Consider the following 22563-nt stretch of genomic DNA (forward strand, 5'->3'; position numbering starts at 1 on the left):
TTCGTAAATGTAAAGATATAGGTTATTATAATTTACGTGATCATAAACATGGGCAACGATGGATTTGGAATCGTGTCCTCCTGGTATGGTCATTTTTGCTCGAGCTTCTTTATTTCTCTTCGATATACGCTTCAAATAGAAAATAATACTCATTAATCTAAATTGTAATTTTATAATTAAACATTAATGTAAAAACTAAGGCATACCTGCTGAGAATCAGAAGCCCAAAAATCGCATAAAAATGCCCAATCAGAAGAAGTAATCAACCCAAAAGGTTTTGACTTCGCTCTCTCGTTGTCCACCTCTCATCCAACCTCTACCCAGTGTTTCTTCATGGTGTGGCACCAATCAATTAAATGCTTTTACATTTGTCTTACCATGGCATCGTTGATTACTGGATTGTCTTGTGGATAAATGAATTTGTCCTAAAATCACAATTAAATTTGGAATTTGTTAAAATATTATGAAGATAGACAAAATCTTTAATAGTGAGTTATTAAAGATTTAAAAAATGCTTACAAATAACGTATGCTGAATAACTTGGATATCAGCTGGCGTTACTTGTTCCCAATCTAGTGTAGTTGGGGGTACGATGTCATGCATATAATGAACCATGGAATTGTTTAACCACTTGCCGTACGTTTGAATAGATTTTCCAGTTTGTGCATCAAACTCTACTTTCAGTTGACTAACTTTTTTGGTGGCTAGCTCCTTCTCGATATTGGCACCGTAATAAGCTCCCCTGCCCCTCTTGGAGCCACCACCAGTGTCATTACTTGGTTCGGCCATTCTACATTAAAATATTCATTAATTAACTAATTCAAATTATGTATGTCTATTGCTTTTTGTTATAAAATTAACATTTTATTACTTATGGTCTTTCCAAACATACTCTATTCTGACCTAGTGGATCCCTTGGAGATAGTAAGTAGTCATGTAGTTCTCCACATTTTTTCAAAATGTTTCTCAAACATCTTAAAAAAATGAGGAGCAGTACATGAATACATTGGCTATCCCCAAGGCATCCACTAGGTGCATGTCTATTGTCTTTTGTTATAAAATTAACATTTTATTACTTATGGTCTTTCCCAACCTACCCTATTCCGACCTAGTGGATCCCTTGGAGATAGTAAGCAGTCATGTACTTCTCCTTATTTTTTCAAAATGTGTCTCAAACATCTTGAAAAAATGAGCAGCAGTACATGAATACATTGGCTATCCCCAATGCATCCACTAGGTGCCACTACAAGAAAAAATACTTTCAATAAGACCGAAAAATTATTATCAAATATATACCATAACACTTTTTGATGTGTTAAGGAAAGCGGTGTTATAGTAGGTCGGAGCACTTTGCATAATACTTTTCCATAGTTATAGACATGTGTTATGGTATAGCCTACGATAACACTTTTGTTGTGTTATTTTAATAGTTAGATAAGTATTTCATTATGCTATTTATAAATAGATTATATAATACTTTTTTGTACTTATAAAGTAGTGTTATGATACACTTTTAAATACCACACTTTCTGCATTATAAAAAATAGTTTGCATAACATCATTTTATGCTTACAAACCAGTGTTATTGTTAAAGATACAATAACACATTTTTTTGTACTATTCTAATATTTGGATAAGCTTGAATTATTATTATATAAACCAGTACATTATAATCATTTTTATTGCTTTAATTCAAACCCGCTTCATTGAATATACTTAAGACCCTCTTAACATTGTACATATATTTTTTAGTACCAATTATATGGTTCATAACACATATAACCAAATAATTGTGTCAAAATACATTCAAGATTATCTTAAAAACAATCCAAAAGTCTTAAGATATTCAACACTACCTAATTAACATAAACAAAATATTCTCACAATAGTCAACAAAATAGTCTTAAACAGTTGCATATTCAAAAGTAAAGGTAGGAATTCATGATCTTCCAAATGTCAGCACACCAAAGCCTTCCAAATCAGATTTTCTTTTGCACTTCACTTGTTGAATCTGGTAAATAAAACATAAAAGAAAACCTAATGAGGTCATGAAATATCATATCATTCATCTAAAATAATCAATAATATCATGACAATAATAAACTTAAACTATATAATTTTATTTGCTAACCTGTTAAGATGGATCCAAGTTTTATCCATTTGCATATCATAAGCATAGATATAAAAAAGCTAATAACAACTCATATGTATAATATTTTATTATTCAAACCCTAAGGTTGGGGACATGAAAACTACCCTTATTCACATCCCAGGCGAGATATCTATCAATATAATCAAACCAATTCAAGCAAACACAATTTATTTGATTCTAGAACTATTCATGATGTTTTGATTATGATATTATTGAAGTAAGTTTTGTTGTGTGATTAAATGTAAAATATTTTCTGTTTTCAATTAAGTTGATAAATTTTGGGTTTGAAAAAGTTAATTTTCCAGTGTTTCTTGAGTGATTAAATGTCAATTATATATGCACTTAATTTGATATTTTTGATATGCTGACTACATGATAAAACACATAATATATACCTAGATGTATATACACATAATTAAATGTCAATAGGATGGCCTTCTTAGCACCTTGTTGGTCTGTGCTCCTTGTTGTTTAATGGTTTGAATGAGTTATGTAGTGTTGTTAAGTGGATCCCTAGATGTAATAACCAAGCCGCCCACGCGTTAGCAGGGTGGGCTAGAGATGCTAAATTTTCTGGGTCCCCGTTGTTTTGGGAGTTAACAAACTTTGTTGTCTGGTTTAATTTATTCTCCTTTCTTATAAAAAAAAATAAAAATAAGTATGAGTATATCAGAAGGATTTCTTGAATGCACTTTGGTGCATAATTTGGAGACTAAGAAAATTGAAAGTGAGAGGTAAGGCATAGTCTACAGCTGCAAGAGTTTTATGTTGACTAAGTCATTTTTTCTAAGAACATTGTAAGTGATGATGAAAAATATTAAGTATTAAATTTGATCATGAAAATAGCTCAAGGTATAGATGGTGATATAAAGCTGCCTTTGTTTGATTTGGCTGAAATTATTGTTGCTACAAACAATTTCTCCCCTGCACACATATTAAGAGTAGGAGGCTTTGGTCTTGTTTACAAGGTAATAATTTTAAGCTAATTTTTCATATCATTTTGACATTTAAAGAACCTTTTTTTTTTTAATTTTATCTGAAATTGATTGAATCAAATCAAAATCAATAGCATGTTGTTTTTACCATATGCAGGGAAATCTATCAACATGACAAGAAGTAGCAGTGAAGAGACTATCGAAAGAATCACAACAAGGTGCAGACGAGTTTAAGAATGAAGTAGAGTTAATTGCAAAACTTCTAACACAAGAATTTGGTTGCCCTTTTGGGTTGCTGCATTCAAGGACATGAAAGGATGTTAATTTATGAGTACTTGTCCAATAAAAGCTTAGATTATTTTATTTTTGGTTAGACATACTAGACCTTACATATTTTTCTTTAGTCACATTCATTTCTTATTTCATTTATTATATTTTAACTTTGAGATTGACATATATGGGATTGAAAATCATATGTAGAGCATGAAAGAAGCAGTTTGCTATCTTGGAAAAAAAGATTTGACATTGTGATGGAAATTGCTAAAGGACTTCTGTACCTCCATCAAGATTCAAAACTTCAAATTGTCCATAGGGATCTCAAAGCTGGCAACATTTTACTAGATAACAATATGACTCCAAAGATTTCAGACTTTGGATTAGCAAGGACTTTTGTAGGTGATGAAAAGGAAACCACAACAAAGAGAATTGTTGGAACATAGTAAGTTTCTGTTACATTCCAACTCAACCTCTATCATCATATGTAAATACATATTATGTCTTATATCATAATTGTGTGGTGCAGTGGTTATATGTCCCTAGAGTATACAATAGATGGAAAATTTTCTATGTGTAATTGTCCATGGAAAAACCAATATAAGCACTTCATCTACCTGGTGTAGAACTAAAATTACAGATTAGAACAATGGAGAAATGTACGAAATCACTTGTTTTAAATTATGAAATTAAGCTAAAATTTTTCCTTTCATGGCTGAGCTTTGCGGAGGACATTTCTAACTGAACTTGGCAAAGATTGAGCAGAAGGTCTTGTTCGAGTACGAGTCATTTTCTTCAATAGTTAGTTTCTTATGATACTATACTAAAAGTAAAGCCCTTTTTATTTATTGAAGAAATTGTATTCTAGTTCAGAATGAAAATTACAATTCAGCATATATAAGCTGTTGGAATACATGGGTAAAATTGGAAAAACAAAAACAACTTAATGAACAAACTTAACCAAGTAAATAGATCTCAAACTGTACAGAATTATTAGGATTTTCTTTGTTTAGTTCACAAATTTTTCTTACCATTAATTGATATTACTTGTACTCTTTTTTTTTTATTTAACTCATCTTTACAAACTGGGATTGCAGATTATGTAGTTGGGCAAGCCAAAGCCATAATAGAAAGAAGTGCATAATGAATCGTGGAATATATGGGAGCTATCTTCAAACTTTTATATGTTTTGATTATGTTTTTTTGTTCACTTTTTAAGTAAAATATGTGGAGGATTAGTAGTTTGATGTGACTTATGTTAGTTGTAAAACTTCACCTAATAATTTAATTTAGTGGTGATAGTTATGGTTTGAATTGAATATTATATTAGATTTGAATTAGTAAATGTTCAATGTTATAATTTTCATAGTTTGCCAAGTATGATTAATTTTACATTTGTTGATCAATTAATATAAAGATTACCTAACCATCTAAAGGTTACCTAACCATCTATCAATACCAAGTAAAAAAAATTCAAACAACACACAATAAGTTTTCTTCCTTATATCACCGCAACATACAAGCAAATTTTCCAGAACCTACTTCTCTAAGACACACAAGTTTTCAACCTTCCGTTATCACCGCAGCACACAATTTTAATCTATGAACCTACCTCTCTACGAATGAATATTTAAGATATTCAAACTCCTCTAACATTTGTATGATATTAATAAAAGAGTTAAGAGAACATTTTTCCGTACCTCTTGCAATTAATAATCAAGTTAATTAACTTTGCAATCCTCCTTGCCAATTCGATCCACAACCTAAAAAATATAATCAGTACCTCAAAGATTAATACAAAATTAAAATTAAATGATACAATAAGTAAAAAAATTCTTTATATATTAAATTTTGGGTATATATGGTCAAGATTGATGGTGGCAAAATAGGTCAAACATTCTAGTTGGCTCACCAACATGTTTCATGAGCCTGCAGATCAAAAGATCACTTTTTTCTTTTATTAATAGTGTAGTTTGTCGGTGTAATTGGAAAGTTCTTCTATCTTATTATTACTATGAAGAAAATGCCATGAAATATAAATAATAATCTTCGTGTTGCTAAGTTAAAGCAATCACATAATATTATTATTTTATCTCTTCCACACCACATATAATATTCTGAAAAATACATATGTTTTTACTAATTCAAAAATTCATTTAATTAGTTAAGTAAAAATAAATATCATGTTAGTAGTATAGTGTTTGTTTTAATTTTAACTAGAGTTGATTTTGTATGAGAATATACTTATTTTCTATCATGTGTCTTAAAAAAATATAACTCTAATACTTATGTTCTCGATAATAATTCCGGATGCCAATCAAATTATATTCTCCATCAATTTTATACGTACATTAGTTTTATTAATCTCTTGAGTACTTAACCAATGATCTGTGTGAAACTATATATAGAGATAAAAATTTTAATAAAAGATGATCACAATATGATTCCATATTCCTTGTATATTGGTACATTACAAGTGTCTTTGTGTTTGCAACTATGATAACAACAAATTAATGAGATAGATTATGTAATTAAATTCTTATGAAGGGGAATGCAATGCAGGCAATGAGAATATCAGCTGGTTTTTGCATCATTTTCATTTTCACTATCACTAGTAGTATATATATATATTTTGATCTATACTATATAATGAGAATATAGTAATGGAGATCCTTTATGTGTTTGTTTGTCTATTTCTTTTCATCATTATTTTTACTAGTAGATACTATATTGCTATATATAAACTATCATATTTAATGATATTCTTTTATTCTTATATATAAATATATATGTATATATATACCCCTGCAGCAGTAGCACCCCACCACACAGCAGAGACACTTGTAGGTCTATTGATCTACTGGATAAATTTTTAGTCTATCTTCAAGTATTAAATTGTTGAATATTGTTTTAAATTAGGTCAGTTTCTATGTTGAAAAAAATTATGATACAGGGAGCTATGTCCCTTGACATGGGAAGACTATTCACAGGATATGGCATTGGAATTTTCTCTTATGTGGTAACTTTTTTTACTACCACTTAATTGTTTATATTTCTAATGATAATATATTCATATTATTTATACTAATAAGATTACTAATGAATGAAAACATGAATAGGTCCCAATATATATAGCAGAGATCATCTCCGTGGAGGTCTTACAACACTAAATCAGGTACAATAGATGATTAATTTCATCTTAATTCTGAATACTAGATGAGATTATCATATAAAGTTAAATTCTTATATATGTTTGCTTGTTTGTTCTTCAGCTCATGATTGTTCTTGGAGGATCACTTGCCTTTATCATAGGGACAACTATAAGTTGGAGATCATTAGCTCTAACTAACTGGTAAATAGTGATTACAATGACATATTTTATTTCTTTTCCTATATCACTATATATGTGTATGTTATGTGATTGAACTGAGTTTTTCAAAGAATCATACAAGAATTTAAGGGCCTGACTTCTGATTTTTTTTTAATTTTTAATTTTATTTTAAGGACTTGTTCCATGCATTGTCTTACTAGTTGGTCTACATTTTGTTCCTGAGTCCCCTAGATGGCTGGTATGAATTGGATCAAAACTAAGCTTAGAGAACATAGAAACTTTGAAAATTTCGACAGCCCCTAAATTATAGGGGAAAACAGAGCAAAGTCAACCCAAACAAATTAACATGGAACCTAAAATCAATTAAAAATAAAGAGCAAAACCTTTAGTACATTTATCAATTAAACATGGAACAGATACCTTGACTAGAGCCCTGCAGATGCCGGTGTTCCCACGACTGGTAGAGAAGAACAGTTATCAATCAATATTCTTTGCCCACCACTCGAACATTGATCGATTGTGGAGTGTGTGGAAAACCCTTGGAGGAAAAGGAAGAGATTTCACTGACCCAGTGTGGCTCAACGCCAGGTTTTTGTTATACGATGAGAATGCCCAGCTAGTTGGGGTCAAGATCTGAGACTGCCTTGACACGAGAAAGCTCGGGTACGCCTACCAAAATGTTGACAATCCCTGGCTTAAGGCACACTACTTATTGAATTTCATTCATGTATTGTATATAATATATAGATTTGCAAGAAAAAGAATGTACAAAGAAAATTAAAACCATATATTGATTGCAACAATAGGGTAAATTAATTAAAGGCACACTACTATTACCAAATGGTCCTTGATATGCAAACAACAAAAAGGTAACAACATTTAATAAGAAAATGATATTTGACACTATTCAAAGTTCCATCATCTATGTTATATATGCACATGTAATGTAATTTCTACAATTATTCCATCTCCTTATTTGATTATCTCTTTGGTGGTCTGATCTGATCATAACTGGCTTCTCTGCCAAAGCTAGCTAGCTCATGTTTAGAAATCATTTATATAAGAAAGAAAAAAACCCATTCCCGGTAATTTTAAGTTACTGTTGTGACTGTGTAAATATATATGATTTATTAACTACTTGAAAGTCCTACTCATTTAATAAGCAAGAGTTTTCACATACCTATGTTTTCTAGTTTAGTTAAGCTTAAACATGAGAACGTTGGGTAATTAAAATATATCTGTTGTAATAGATTAATATACAGTTCTAGCTATGGAAACACCAGAGTTTCCTCCCATAAGTATGTACTAATTCAGCTCCATAACCTGTAAAGCATTCTAATCTATACATACCCATGTAATTCTATGTGTATATATATATGAACCACGCATACTAAGTAATGATGTCTCTATTGCCTAGTAATACAAGTTTTATTTTCCCTGTTTTAGAAATACTTTGCACATCTCATCAATCTTTAAACTTTCCTAGTTTTTCTATCTCTGTAATGATTAAAAGGAAAGCAAAGCTCTTAAAAAATGTCCCTCAGAATATGAGCCATGAAAATGGCTACTACTAGTTCTATAAAGCTATAATCAAAATCAAATCATGCATTAGCATGATGACACTACTAGAATCAGAGTCAAATTATACATTGGTATGATTTAAGTTATGAGACTCCAATACCAAGAGTACTCTAGATCAATGTAGAAGTACAGTACATGTGTCCTCTGGTTCAATGTAGAAGTACAGTACATCTTCAACATCAGAAAGTACATCTGAAACAGTAAAGCATCTTAAAATAACAAATTTTAAACCAACTCTTTCTCTCAATAATTTAAGATTTCTTCCCTAGGTAGACAAATACGCCATACAACTTCTAAGTTCACTAGTTGCCTAATGTCACTTTAAGGTCAATTGCTTCGAAAGTTTCAAGACCATACAAAATACAATTTAGTGTGGCTAAGTCTCATATTCATACTTTTGGTTGCAAATAATTGGCACACTCGATCTATTCTTTAAACTTTATTTTGTTTAAAAAAAGAAACACAAAGTGAAGAGATCAGATATGACCTCTTAGTGTTCGAATACAATTATATAAATAATAATGTCATCCAAAACAATAAGATGAGATTTATTATTTAAACTCATTATATAGAGTTACCAAGATTGCAACATATTCTTATATACAAAAAGTAATAATGATTTTTTTTTAAGTTTTGAAAAATCCAAATCATTCAAGCATGACAGAACCCATTAATTCTTATAAATCTCTCACTTAAATATCAAAGGACCTAAGTATATTCTGTACTAGATGTGTAAAACATATAAAGCATGTAAGACAACAAAATTACAATCAAAATATGTAAATAAACAATCAACAAACTGGAAACTGCAACATTATAAGTTTATAATAGAATGGAAGGGAATTGTTCACTAACCTTATGATGATAGACTGATTTACTTCATTTGGAAAAAAGTAAGTCACATTAGAACTTTTAATAGCTAATGACAATTCTCAAGGTGGGATTTATGTGCTGAAAAGAATAATCTTATAAATATTGAACGAGTAAAGAACCTCATATCATTTCCCAGATTGTTGTGTCTGTAATGGCATACACATGTGGGTTTTCATTTGTTTTACGCTTATATGCGTCTATATATTCATTTCCATACAAAGGAACTTTCTTAAATGGATTGATAGCAACCAACACTGGTCCTGCTTTTGTCTACAAGGAATACAATCAAAATGTAAAGACAATATAGGAGACAGATTTCCAAGAAAATAACAAAAGAAAAGTTACAACAAATTTGAGAACATACGTAAATCATATTTTGATTGTATCTGTACTGGAGATTGTACAACACTGATGGTTCATTTAGATAACTTAGCTGTATGAGATCATCTACACCATCAAGGATATCAGGATTTGCTGGGACCAAACTTTCAGTTTGTACCTTTAAAACCTACAAAGTGAACATTAAAATAAATCAAACATCTAATGGAAAAAAGACAATCAAATCTCAACTCAAAGTTTCCATAGCACTCTTACTTTCTCATCAGGCAATGCAATGATAGATTTGGTCCCTGAGATTGACAATATTTTCGCAAGCTCCCATTTCCCATTTGGGTGTTGAAACCAAGATTGAAGCTTCTGAAACAATAAACTTAAGAAGTAGGTAACAAAAATTAATAAAAACTACATACTATGTTCACAAACTAAGCTCCAGGAATCATCAGTTAATTTTTGAAACCAATTTATAAAATTAAGACTGAATTGCAACAAGTCTGCAACAAAATTTAGATCTCTCATGTCAGCTATTTCTTAAAAAAAAATAGAATATGAAATTGAAAGTGCAATTGCATTTAAGAGACAATGGCAAATGAAAAGCCAAAAAGGTAACAATCTTCATATAAATAAAAATCAAGAGTTAGAGTATGAAGTCATTCTATACAACAGTAAAAAATCATAATCTACAAACCACCAATCTACTATACAAGGGAAAGACCAGCAACACATTAAACAATAAATGTAAAATTGTAGTTTGGGATGGGGTGAGGGGAAAGCAGAAGATCTAACAACAAAATACTAGAGTAAATTTGCTAAAAGTGAGACAACATTCATACAGATCAAGTCAAGATCAAATAATGTAGTTTCATTATATATAAGAACAATAAAAGTAATATCTGTAAAACACCAACCTACTAAACACGTGGCTAAGAGCGGTTACATGTTATTAATAAACATACAATTGGAGGGAAAGAAGTCTATAGCAGAAAGACTCTGAGATTCACTAAACAGTGAAGCCAAATGCATAGGCATCAACAAGTTGATATCATGTACTAAATTCTAAAATAAAATTGTCAAAATAAACAGTTAAAGTTATAATTTGTTCCATGTTGATGTTGTCAAATATATAAGACATCAAAATTACCCCAAAAGCCCACAGTACTTGAGTAGTGAGCAAAACACATAATGAACGTCATCATTTCATAAGTACTACCTCTCATAGATGAAAATAAATTGCATATGCATCAAAGAACCGCCATTATTTTTTGGACAATATAAGTACATACAGCCAGAAATATACCTTCTTCGCAGCATACGAGTTGGTATCACCCCACCTGTGTTCATTGCGAGATGCAGAGACCGATGGCACAGGTGGAGCTACAGAGTCTGAATCTTCATCACCACTTGATGGTCTGTCTTCAATTGAAACTACGTTCATACCATATGGTGAATCCTCATTCACTTGGTCCATGCTTCCAGCACTATTATCAACAACACCTGTATTAATTCTTGCTAATAATGAATACAAGATTCAAGCACTTGTAAAATATAAATAAATAAAAAGAAATAGGATTCAAGTTGTGTTTTTAATAGTGTGAACCTAAACTGCATTTATCAACACCAGAAAAGCACACCAATATATAAATCACAAAGGCAACCAATATGTTCATTAAAAATATTGAAGTTTTAAATGTGAATTTGATTTATTAGTAACAATTTTTTTCTTAATTCTTAGTTATCAACTATGTATTTGTGTGTGTATATATAGCAGTGCAATTTTTTTATGAAATATGAAATCCAATCAATTGGAGAAAAATATAAAAACAATTTTAACTTTTGAATCATAGATTAAAACAACATTACTAAACATGCATTCAGACAACAATAGAGAACAATTCATAAATTAAGTTAAGGATAGATGTAGTTAGACATAATTTAAGATATAGTATATATAGAGTAAAACATATATGTGTAATTATCAAAATAAAATGCTGTGAATTTTGAGCTTCAAAATTACTAGCAATAGTTGAAAAAGAAAAAACAAAAGGGCTGAGTATGAAAAATAAAAGTACCTGAATACTAGCTCCAAGTTCGAGCTTGCCAACTTTTTATTGTTTCTCCAACTTTAAAAATTATAATATCTACATGAAATTTTTTAATGTCACAGGCCAATACAAAAAGTACAATAATAATAATACCATTTTAGATGCACATATTAAAAATGGGTAATAGAGAAATTATTATATGATATTATTCTTTAATGTGCGACAATGATAAAGAGAAAAAGAAAAGGAACAGTATATAAATATAGATATGTATAGGAAGCACTCAATCGACTAAAACAAGCTAATTAACTAATAAAAGAGTTTGGAAGTCTTGTTGTCAATTGAGAAGCCTTGCTATCAATGAAGATAAATGCCAAATCATCTTAGATTCTTACTAGTCAAGTATTTTCTCAATGAAGTATACAACTATATTGATTCAGTCACATTTGAAAATCAATATATATATATATATATATCAAGTACACTTCAGAAAGCTGCTAATACTTGGAGAAGCTTTTAATTTTGCATGCATCATTCCCATAATCACAATATGGCAATGATTTAATGTAAAGGAAAATCAATAACTATATGTATATATATAGCTCTCAATCCAACTAAAGTAGTAGCTAATCTGATTTATTAAAAAAATAGTTGTGTTGTTCAACCAGCCACATGGCTCTTTTTCTATTGAAATTCAACATTGCATTAGAAAGCCACCAAAACAGAACTAATAACCATTACACTGAATAAAACAAGCCCACCTACTGAGGATCTAACTACCTAAAAACATTATGCTTTTGACACCACTTAACAAGAATAAATGCCTTTGTTACAAATCCGATATACGACTAAAAAAGAAACCTATAGAGTTATATCAATGACACTACGATAAGATGACTCAATGGCTTATTTAATTAAGATAATCAGTAATATTTGTTGTATAGGCTGGTTAGTATACGCGTATAACCAGCAATAATTGACATTTTGATGAATTAAAAGATCAATGAATAATTCCACTTGTTCCACTTAAAATGCAGTAATTGAACCTTTAATTGATACTATCTAGACACTACTCTAAATAAAGAATATTGAACTAATATAGATGTTTTTTTATAAATATGAAGGAAATCACAAGAAAACCCAAAGACAAAACTAAAATAACAAGGCATGAAATAAATAATACAACAAAATAATGAAACCAAAGCCACCTTTGTGACCCAACTCATGCAATTTGTAGGCTTTTATCTCTTCCTTGTCCTCCACAGTAGCATCATGTGTGTCAGACCGAACTCAACACTGCCTTGAAGAACCTAGCTGCTTGCAATGGCCCTCATGAGTTTCAGCACCTTAAATAAAATTCTAGAAATTAAAATGAATAAATAAGAGATAAATAAGTAGAATATAAAAATATACATACATTTTATCTTGAGTTTTATACTCTCCTTCTTATTCATTTCTTCCTTTAGAGCAACTTTTTCCTCTGTGGTTGGTTGTGGTGCAAGATGACAACCGGGAGAGATGGTGTTGGTGGTTGGAGATGATAAAGAAAGAAAGATTGATTCCCTCCATTAAATCGATGCTTCACAAATTCTAGAATTCCTTCAGGTGGAACTCGCTCGCTAACAAACTCAACAAGCTCTTTCAATGATCTTAGGTACAAGTTTTCTCCTTCACTGATGATAATCCCAAAACCTATACACCTTCTGAACCTTCAGAAAAGAGAGAGAAGAGTCAAACAGAGGTGAGAAGGAAATAAAGAAAAAAGAAAGCTCTAAAATAAAATAGCTTTGCCCACGTCTTCATGTCATCCAAGAGATTGAAAGAGGCTTAACAAAGGTGGTGGCCGAGGAGCTCCATTTGTTCGTTGAGCCTCGCGAAAGATTCATGTAATGCCCTACTACCTTAGAGTGAGTTTAAAATGTGCATTTAACTTGCTAATCAAGCATTTAACTCAAAAGTGTAAATTAATTGTATTAAAATCATGTAATTTGAAAATGTAATCATTCCTTGAAAAATTATAAGTGCTTTACATTAGGGATCCCCAAAATACTATTTACAACTCAAAATATGTTTAAAGTCGACTACACGACAAAATAGGATTCAGTACAAAGCATCTCCCAAAAATACCCCTGGCCATGACAGCCAGGCAGACCAGACATGTATGCGTCGCCTCACGCTCTCCATACTCATGGTTGGTCGGCCTTCCCCTTGCCCTTACCTGCACCACAGAGACCCTATGAGCCGAAACCTAGCAAGAAAACTCCACACAAATAGATAACATGACTATATCAATCACTCAGTGCAAAACAAATCTGCCAACAGGCTAAACACATACGACCGTGCCGTCCCAGGCGCTTTACCAGGCCCTGGGTTCGTGGTCTACACCGTAAGGATATCCTAGGTATCCTTTAGGGTCCTACCCTGGCAACTCGCACTCCGCGTGCTAAACATTGCTCCTGGCCCCCTTGCCGTTCCCGGCCCTTGCCGTTCGTTCACATACATGCATACATAGCATAATTAATCAAACACTTAAACACATATTAGCATAATCAATGGGCTATGCCCTGCACATAACCATATAGGGTCGTGCCTTGCAACACAACTATGGGGCCTCGCCTTGCTCTATGGATACATTGGTTTTCTTACCTGTGTCTCGAGCTTCTTGAGCACCGAAATCTCGAGCACGGTCCCCTAACCCGATCCTCGCTGAAAACCTAGTCACAACACAGACATAACACTATCATTACTAACCAATTCATAATCTTCTCCCGGAACCAATCCTGTGCTCTCGGGACCTCCCATTTCCCAACACAAGGTAGCGGAAGCGTCCCCCGAGCCCCCTGAGCCAAAACCCTAAAAACACAATTTTCCCCTGCCCAGAAATTGGCCTAGCGCCGCGGCGCAGAAGAAAAGGGCCACGACACTCATACCCGAACCCAGAAAACTGGGTTTTTCCCCAACTTTTTCCCAAGCCAAAACTCTTCAAAATCTACCCCAAGGTACTCCCAAGTCCCAAATCAACTCAGAACCCCAAATAGACAAGTATGGCAACTCAGAAAAAACAACAACAAGCTCATATACCCTATCAAACCCATAAATCACCTTGTGGTTTAAAACTTTATCAAACTTAAACCACAAACTAGACAACTTAAACCATTTCAGAATATAAACCTCAGAAATGCATGGAATTCTTACCTTAAACAAGAATTCAACCTTGAGCTTCCTCCAGTTCTAACTCCAAGCTAAACCCCTTTGATTCCCAAGCTGAATTCTCATAAATAACAAGCCACAAATCCAGCTTTCAACTTTCATTCTCAAACTCTCAAGAACATGCTTGGAAACTTGAAGAAAATCAGGGATGAATTCCTTACCTCTGTGTTAAACACACCCTTGAGCTAATTCCCCTAGCCACAGCAAGCAAAATCCTCCAATTCCTTAGTCTAAAATCCTCAAGATTCTTCAAGCTCTCAACCACTAAGGAGAGGGAAAGAGGGAACCGAATGTGAGAGAGAGAGAGAGCAGAGAAATTCTGTTTCCTTTTTCCTTCCTCTGCTTTTGCCAAAATGTTCTAGTATCTCCCAGCCCCTTAACTAAGTATAACTAGCTGCCAAAATGACCCATTTGCCCCTTAAGTTAACCTAAGTCCTCATATGCCACCAAGGGCAATTTAGTCTTTTAACACATCCCGCTAAGTCCTCGAGTATACCTAAAAATTCCCGTTTAATCCCGACACACCTAAACCATTACTGAATTACTAACCGCTACTCAATAATTCCCAAACACTTTATAATATTCCCAAAATACCCTTAAGCTCCTCCCGAGCCGAGTATTTAACCCCATTGTGAATTTTTAGCTAAATAGCTCTCTAGGACCGTCTCGGACCGTGCACCACAACTATATCACCACTCACACGTGGTATCAATCACAATACACATAAATATAACATTTATGCCCTCAACGGGCTAAAATTACAAATATGCCCCTAGCAACCAAATGGGGCCCACATGCATATTTAATTCACCTAAACATGCATTTCTAATCTCATATTCATCAAATTCACATATTAAGACAATATATATCAATTATTGCCCTCCGGGCATGCTAATCAATGCCCCAAGCCTTATTAGCAAATTTGGGTCGCTACAATTATCCCCTCCTTACAGAAATTTCATCCTCGAAATTACCTGAACAACTCGGGATACCGCTCCCGCATATCTGATTCAAGTTCCCATGTCGCCTCCTCAAATTTGTTGTTCCTCCACAGCACTTTCACCAAGGCGATGGTCTTGCTCCGCAAAACTTTATCCTTCCAGTCAAGAATCTGAACCGGCTTCTCCTCATAAGACAAATCCTGGTCTAGCTCCAAATTCTCATAACTCAGGACATGCGTCGAATCTTTATACATACTTCCGGAGCATGGATACATGAAAAACATTATGAACCCCTGATAAGGATGGAGACATCGCCAGTTTGTAAGCTACCTCTCCAACTCATTCCAGAATCTCGAAGGGACCAACAAATCTAGGGCTCATCTTGCCTCGAACACCAAACTGTTTCACTCCCCTCAAAGGTGAAACCCTAAGAAAGACATGGTCACCGATCTGAAACTCTACGCTCCTGTGTCTCAAGTCCGAGTAACTCTTCTGGCAACTCTGGGAGGCGAGCATTTGAGCTCTAATCTTCTCAATCGCCTCATTGGTCCTCTGAACCATTTCAGGACTTAAATAACTCCTCTCACCCGTCTCATCCCAATGGATAGGTGACCTGTACTTCCTCCCATAAAGCATTTCATACGGAGCCACTCCGATAGTCGCCTGATAAATGTTATTGTACGAGAACTCAATCAAATGAAGATACTTACTCCAAGATCTCCCAAAATCTAGCACACATGCTCGTAGCATATCTTCCAATATTTGAATCGTCCTCTCAGACTGTCCGTCTGTTTGAGGATGATAAGCGGTACTAAACCGTAACTGCGTGCCCATAGCCTTTTGCAGACTTTCCCAAAACTTGGAGGTGAAGGTGGGGTCCTTGTCGGATACTATCGACCTCAGAGCCCCATGAAGTCGAACAATTTCCTTCACATATAACTCAGCATATTGCTCCACAATATAAGTCGTCTTGACAGGTAAAAAGTGGGTGGACTTGGTATACCTATCCATAATCACCCACACCGAGTCATGATGTCCCATGGTCTTCGGTAAGCCAACCATGAAGTCCATGGTAATATCTTCCCACTTCCACTCTGGAATCCCTAGAGGCTGCAGCAACCCTACTGGCCTCTGATGTTTAGCCTTGACCCATTGACAAGTTAAGCACTTGGCCACATAATCCACCACATCCCTCTTCATGCCCGACCACCAATACAAAGCTCTCAGATCTTGATACATCTTCGTCGTACCTGGATGTAAGGAATAGGGAGTGGTATGCGATTCATCCAAGATCTCTCACTAGATATCATAATCCATCGGAACACAGATCTGACCCTTGTACTTCAGTAACCCCATATTTGAGATAGAGAAGTCCTTTGCCGCTCCAACCAAGACGTTCTCCTTGTGACCTGTCAACTTAGAATCCTTCCCCTACGCCTCTTTGATCCTCTCAAGGAGTATGGACTGAAAAGTGATGTTGGCTAACTACCCAACCACCAATTCTATATCCGCTCTAGTCATCTCCTTAGCTACCTTATCGGATACCTGTCTCGAACTGACAACTGTCCTGGACCTTTTCGACTGAATGCATCAGCCACTACACTAGCCTTCCCAGGATGGTATAGGATATCACAATCATAATCCTTAACCAACTCTAGCCACCGTCTCTAGCGCATGTTCAGATCCTTCTGAGTAAAGAAGTACTTCAAACTCTTATGGTCGGTGTATAACTCGCACTTCACACCCTATAAATAATGTCTCCAAATCTTGAGTGCGAATACCACTGCTGGCAACTCCAAGTCATGCGTAGGATATCTCTGCTCATACTCCTTTAACTGACTTGATGCATAGGCTATCACCTTTCCATCTTGCATCAGCAGACACCCTAAACCTTGTCTGGAAGTATCACAGTAAACCGCAAACTTCTCATTATCTGTCGGCAAACTCAACACTGGTGCGGTGATCAATCGCCGCTTCAACTCTTTGAAGCCGTTCTCACATCTGTCTGTCCAAACATATTTTATCTTCTTCTTTGTCAATTCTGTCAACGGTGTAGCTATCCTAGAGAACCCCTCAACAAACCGCCGATAATACCCTGCCAATCCCAAAAAACTTCTAACTTCCAGAACGTTGCTCGGTCTAGGCCAATCTCTCACTGCCTCAATCTTACTTGGGTCAACCAAAATCCCCTCCTTACTGACAATATGGCCCAGAAACGTGACTTGCGGTAGCCAAAACTCGCACTTGATGAACTTATCATATAGCTTATGCTCTCTCAACCACTGCAATACCAAACGTAGATGCTGCTCATGCTCTGCTCCGACTGAGAATACACCAGAATGTCATCGATGAACATAATCACAAACTTGTCCAAGTAGTCCTTGAAAACCCTGTTCATCATATCCATAAAAGCTGCTGGGGCATTGGTTAATCCAAAGGACATAACCAGGAATTTGTAGTGTCCATACCTCGTGCAGAAAGCGGTCTTTCGTATGTCCTCCTCTTTAATCCTTAACTGATGGTAGCCTGATCGGAGATCAATCTTGGAAAACACTGTTCTTCCCTGTAGCTGGTCAAATAAATCGTCGATCCTAGGAAGTGGATACTTGTTCTTAATGGTCAACTTATTCAGCTCTCTATAGTCAATACACATCCTAAGAGATCCATCCTTCTTCTTGATGAAAAACACTGGAGCACCCCATGGCGAGAAACTCGGTCGGATGAACCCCAAATCCAGTAACTCCTTCAACTCTGCCAGAGCCATTCTGTAAGGTGTCCTAGATACTGGCTCCGCTCTTGGCACCAACTCAATAACAAACTCAATCTCTCGCTGCGGCGACAACCCTAGCAGGTCTGCTGGAAATAAATTTGGAAACTCACATACCAATCTGGTCTCACCCGGTCCAACCATCACAACCCTAGAGGTATCCACAACGTTCGCTAAGAAACCTATGCAACCTTCCTGCATCAGGTCTCTAGCCTTCAGTGCTGAAATCAAAGGCACCCGCGGTCCATTGACTGTTCCCACAAATACAAAGGATACCTCCCCTTCTGGTTCAATAGTCCCCATCCTACGCTTGCAGTCAATCGTCGCCCCATACTTTGATAACCAATCCATCCCTAGGATCATATCAAAGTCATCCATTGCAAGCTCAACAAGATCGACAGAGAACTCCCTACTGTCTATCTCTACTGGCAAAGCTCTAATCCATCTCCTAGAGACTACCAATTCCCCATTTGGCAACAAAGTCTGGAAACCCCTAGCATACAAATCACTAGGTCTACATAGCTGATCTATCACTCTAGCAGACACAAATGAATGGGTAGCTCCTGAATCAATCAATGCAGTATAAGAAAACCCAACACTAGAAATTTGACCTGTCATAACCGAGGGGCTAGCCTCCGCCTCATTCTGAGTCAAAGTAAACACTCTGGCTGGAGCAAGACTGTCGCCCTACTTCGGCTCCTCTTTTCTGGCTTATGGGCAGTCAGATGATTGGCACTCCCACAGACAAAGCAGGCCTCAATCCTACACTCACCCTGGTATCGTCGTCTGCACCGAAGACACACTGGAAAACTCCTCCAGTTGTCACTTCTGCCCTGACGGCCACTATAAGCATCTCGTGCCCTCCTATCCAAACTAGGAGGAACAAAAGAATCTGAGGCCTTCCTCTTCTACTCACTGGAGCCACTACCCTGACTGGATCTAATAAAAGGAGGCACCATCCTCCTGGCGTCGTGCCTAACAATGCTCTCTCTCCAAATCTAGTCCTCGGCCCCCTCAGCTGTAAGGGCCTTGTCCACAACCTGAACATAGGTAGTAGTCTCTGGATCTAAGGTGATCTTTACATCACGGGCAGTCATCACATTAAACCCCCATACAAATCTGTCTCTCCTTCCCGCATCAGCCGGCACCAAATTTGGTGCGAACTTCGCCAACCAGTCAAATTTTAGAGCATACTCAGTAACGGTCAACCGGTTCTGAGTTAGGTTGATGAACTCGTCAACCTTCGCAGCTCGGACTGCAACACTGTATTACTTCTCATTGAAGATGTTCCTGAATTCTTCCCAAGTCATAACTGTCACATTCCTTCTCTGAACCACTACATCCCACCAGATGCGGACATCCTCTATGAACATGTAGCTGGCACAAGCTACCCTCTCGTTCCCTTCAACCCTCATAAAATCTAGGATGGAGGAAACCATATTCATCCATTGCTTTGCCCGTAGTGGGTCTGCTCCACCCTCAAAGGTGGGAGGATGCTGCTTCCTGAACCTTTCATACAAAGGTTCCCACCTGTTCTCCATAGCAGGGCACTGGCGCCACAACCTGCTGAATTGGCAACCCAGTGACCTGTGGAGGGGCCTGCTGCCTCAACTGTCAAAGTTCTTCCTATGTTCGTTGCAATCTCGCTTCCATTTTGACAAACATCTCTTGCCAGTTCTGTGGGGCAGGTGGAGGGTCCTGACCCTGATTGTCATCCTCGGCCCGACTGTCGCGGAGTCTAGATGATTGTCGAGACATCTCAACAATATGTCTGCAATCAACGATGTCGCTCATCAGGCATGATCACAACATCCAAAACCACCTCCAACTCACATCAGCGAACCATAACGAGCAGTCCACATAACACAAATAACATATAACAGTCAACGGGCCATGCCCTGGCATCATGCATATGTTAACTCATTCATCATGCTCTACATGAAATAAGTAGGCAAACAGGGCATGTAGGCACATATTCAAGCATGTAAATCAATTATTATGAACCAACCCTGAGTCGAGCTTGTCACTGACAGCGAGCGTACATGTTCGGTCAATCTCCAGGAACCATAAACCTTGGCTCACTCTGATGCCAAGTTGTAACGCCGTACTACCTTAGAGCAATTACTAAGTGAGTTTAAAATGTGAATTTAACTTGATAATCAAGCATTTAACTCAAAAGTGTAACTAAATTGTATTAAAATCACGTAATTTGAAAATGTAATCATTCCTTGAAAAATTATAAGTGCTTTACATTAGGGATCCCGAAAATAATATTTATAAATATTTAGAACTCAAAATATGTTTAAAGTCGACTACACGACAAAATAAGATTCAGTACAAAGCATCTCCCAAAAATACCCCTGGCTGTGACAGCCAGGCAGACTTGACATGTACGCATCACCTCACGCTCTCCATACTCATGGTTGGTCGGCCTTCCCCTTGCCCTTAACTACACCACAGAGACCCCGTGAGTCGAAGCCCAGCAAGAAAACTCCACAAAAATAGTTAACATGAGTATATCAATCACTCAGCACAAAACAAATATGCCAACAGGCTAAACACATACGACCGTGCCATCCCAGGTGCTTTACCAAGCCCTGGGTTCGCGGTCCACACCGTAAGGATGTCCCAGGTATCCTTTAGGATCCTACCCTGGCAACTCGCTCTCCGCGTGCTAAACGCTGCTCCCGGCCCCTTGCCATTCTCGGCCTTCGTCGTTCCCAGCCCTTGCCGTTTGTTCACATACATGCATACATAGCATAATTAATCAAACACTTAAACATATATTAACATAATCAATGGGCTATGCCCTGCACATAACCATATAGGGTCGTCCCCTACAACACAACTATGGGGCCTCGCCCTGCTCTATGGATACAACGGTTTTCTTACTTGTGTCCCGAGCTTCTTGAGCACCGAAATCTCTAGCACGGTCCCCTAATCCGAGCCTCGCTAAAATCCTAGTCACAACACACACATAGCACTCTCATTACTAACCAATTCATAATCTTCTCCCGAAACCAATCTCGTTCTCTAGGGACCTCCCGTTTCCCCACACAAGGTAACGGAAGCCTCCCCCGAGCCCCCTGAGCCAAAACCCTAAAAACACAATTTTCCCCTACCCAGAAATTGGCCTAGCGCCGCGACACAACCCTATGGGGGCCGCAGCGCCCAGAATGGTCCCATTCCCTGTTTCAGCCTAGCGCCGTGGCGTGGAAGAATAGGGTCGCGGTGCTCATACGCGAACCCATAAAACTTGGTTTTTCCCCAACTTTTTCCTGAGCCAAAACTCTTCCAATTCTACCCCAAGGTTCTCCCAAGTCCCAAATCAACTCAAAACCTCGAATAGACAAGTATGGCAACTCAGAAAAAACAACAACAAGCTCATATACCCTATCAAACCCAGAAATCACCTTGTGGTTTTAAACTTTATCAAACTTAAACCACAAACCAGAGAACTTAAACCATTTCAGAATATAAACCTCAGAAATGCATGGAATTCTTACCTTAAACAAGAATTCGACCTTGAGCTTCCTCCAGTTCCAACTCCAAGCTAAACCCCTTTGATTCCCAAGCTGAATTCTCATAAATAACAAGCCACAAATCCAGCTTTCAACTTTCATTCTCAAACTCTCAAGAACATGCTTGGAAAATTGAAGAAAATCAGGGATGAATTCATTACCTCTGTGTTAAACACACCCTTGAGCTAATCCCCCTAGCCACAGCAAGCAAAATCCTTTAATTCCTTAGTCTAAAATCCTCAAGATTTTTCACGCTCTCAACCACCAAGGAGAGGGAAAGAGGGAACCGAATGTGAGAGAGAGAGAGAGAGCTGAGAAATTATGTTTCCTTTCTCCTTCCTCTGCTTTTGCCAAAATGTTCTAGTATCTCTCAGCCCCTTAACTAAGTATAACCAGCTGCCAAAATGACCCATTTGCCCCTTAAGATAACCTAAGTCCTCATATGCCACCAAGGGCGATTTATACTTTTAACACATCCCATTAAGTCCTCGAGTATACCTAAAAATTCCCGTTTAATCCCGACACGCCTAAACCATTACTGAATTACTAACCGCTACTCAATAATTCCCAAACACTTTATAATATTCCCAAAATACCCCTA

General features: G+C 36.3%; 1 protein-coding gene across 3 annotated transcripts; it reads right to left on the minus strand.

Annotated features, from left to right (window-relative positions):
- Positions 1-8495: 8495 nt before the first annotated feature.
- LOC133818084 (myosin-1-like) lies at positions 8496-13431 on the minus strand. 3 transcript variants are annotated; one of them, XM_062250781.1, is made up of 8 exons: positions 13319-13431; positions 12941-13232; positions 12732-12837; positions 11551-11619; positions 10779-10959; positions 9740-9841; positions 9510-9653; positions 8496-9415 (listed from the first exon to the last, which is right to left on the minus strand). In XM_062250781.1, exons 5-8 carry the CDS (start codon positions 10947-10949, stop codon positions 9266-9268), a joined length of 567 nt encoding a protein of 188 aa, XP_062106765.1. In that variant the 5' UTR covers positions 10950-10959; positions 11551-11619; positions 12732-12837; positions 12941-13232; positions 13319-13431; the 3' UTR covers positions 8496-9265. The 3 variants fall into 3 exon arrangements, with proteins under 3 accessions (XP_062106765.1, XP_062106764.1, XP_062106766.1); XM_062250780.1 differs by having other exon boundaries at positions 12732-12869; XM_062250782.1 differs by having other exon boundaries at positions 10779-10975; positions 12732-12869.
- Between the last annotated feature and the right edge of the window lie 9132 nt (positions 13432-22563).

This window comes from Humulus lupulus, chromosome 2 (genome assembly GCF_963169125.1).
Source record: "Humulus lupulus chromosome 2, drHumLupu1.1, whole genome shotgun sequence".
NCBI lineage: Eukaryota > Viridiplantae > Streptophyta > Magnoliopsida > Rosales > Cannabaceae > Humulus > Humulus lupulus.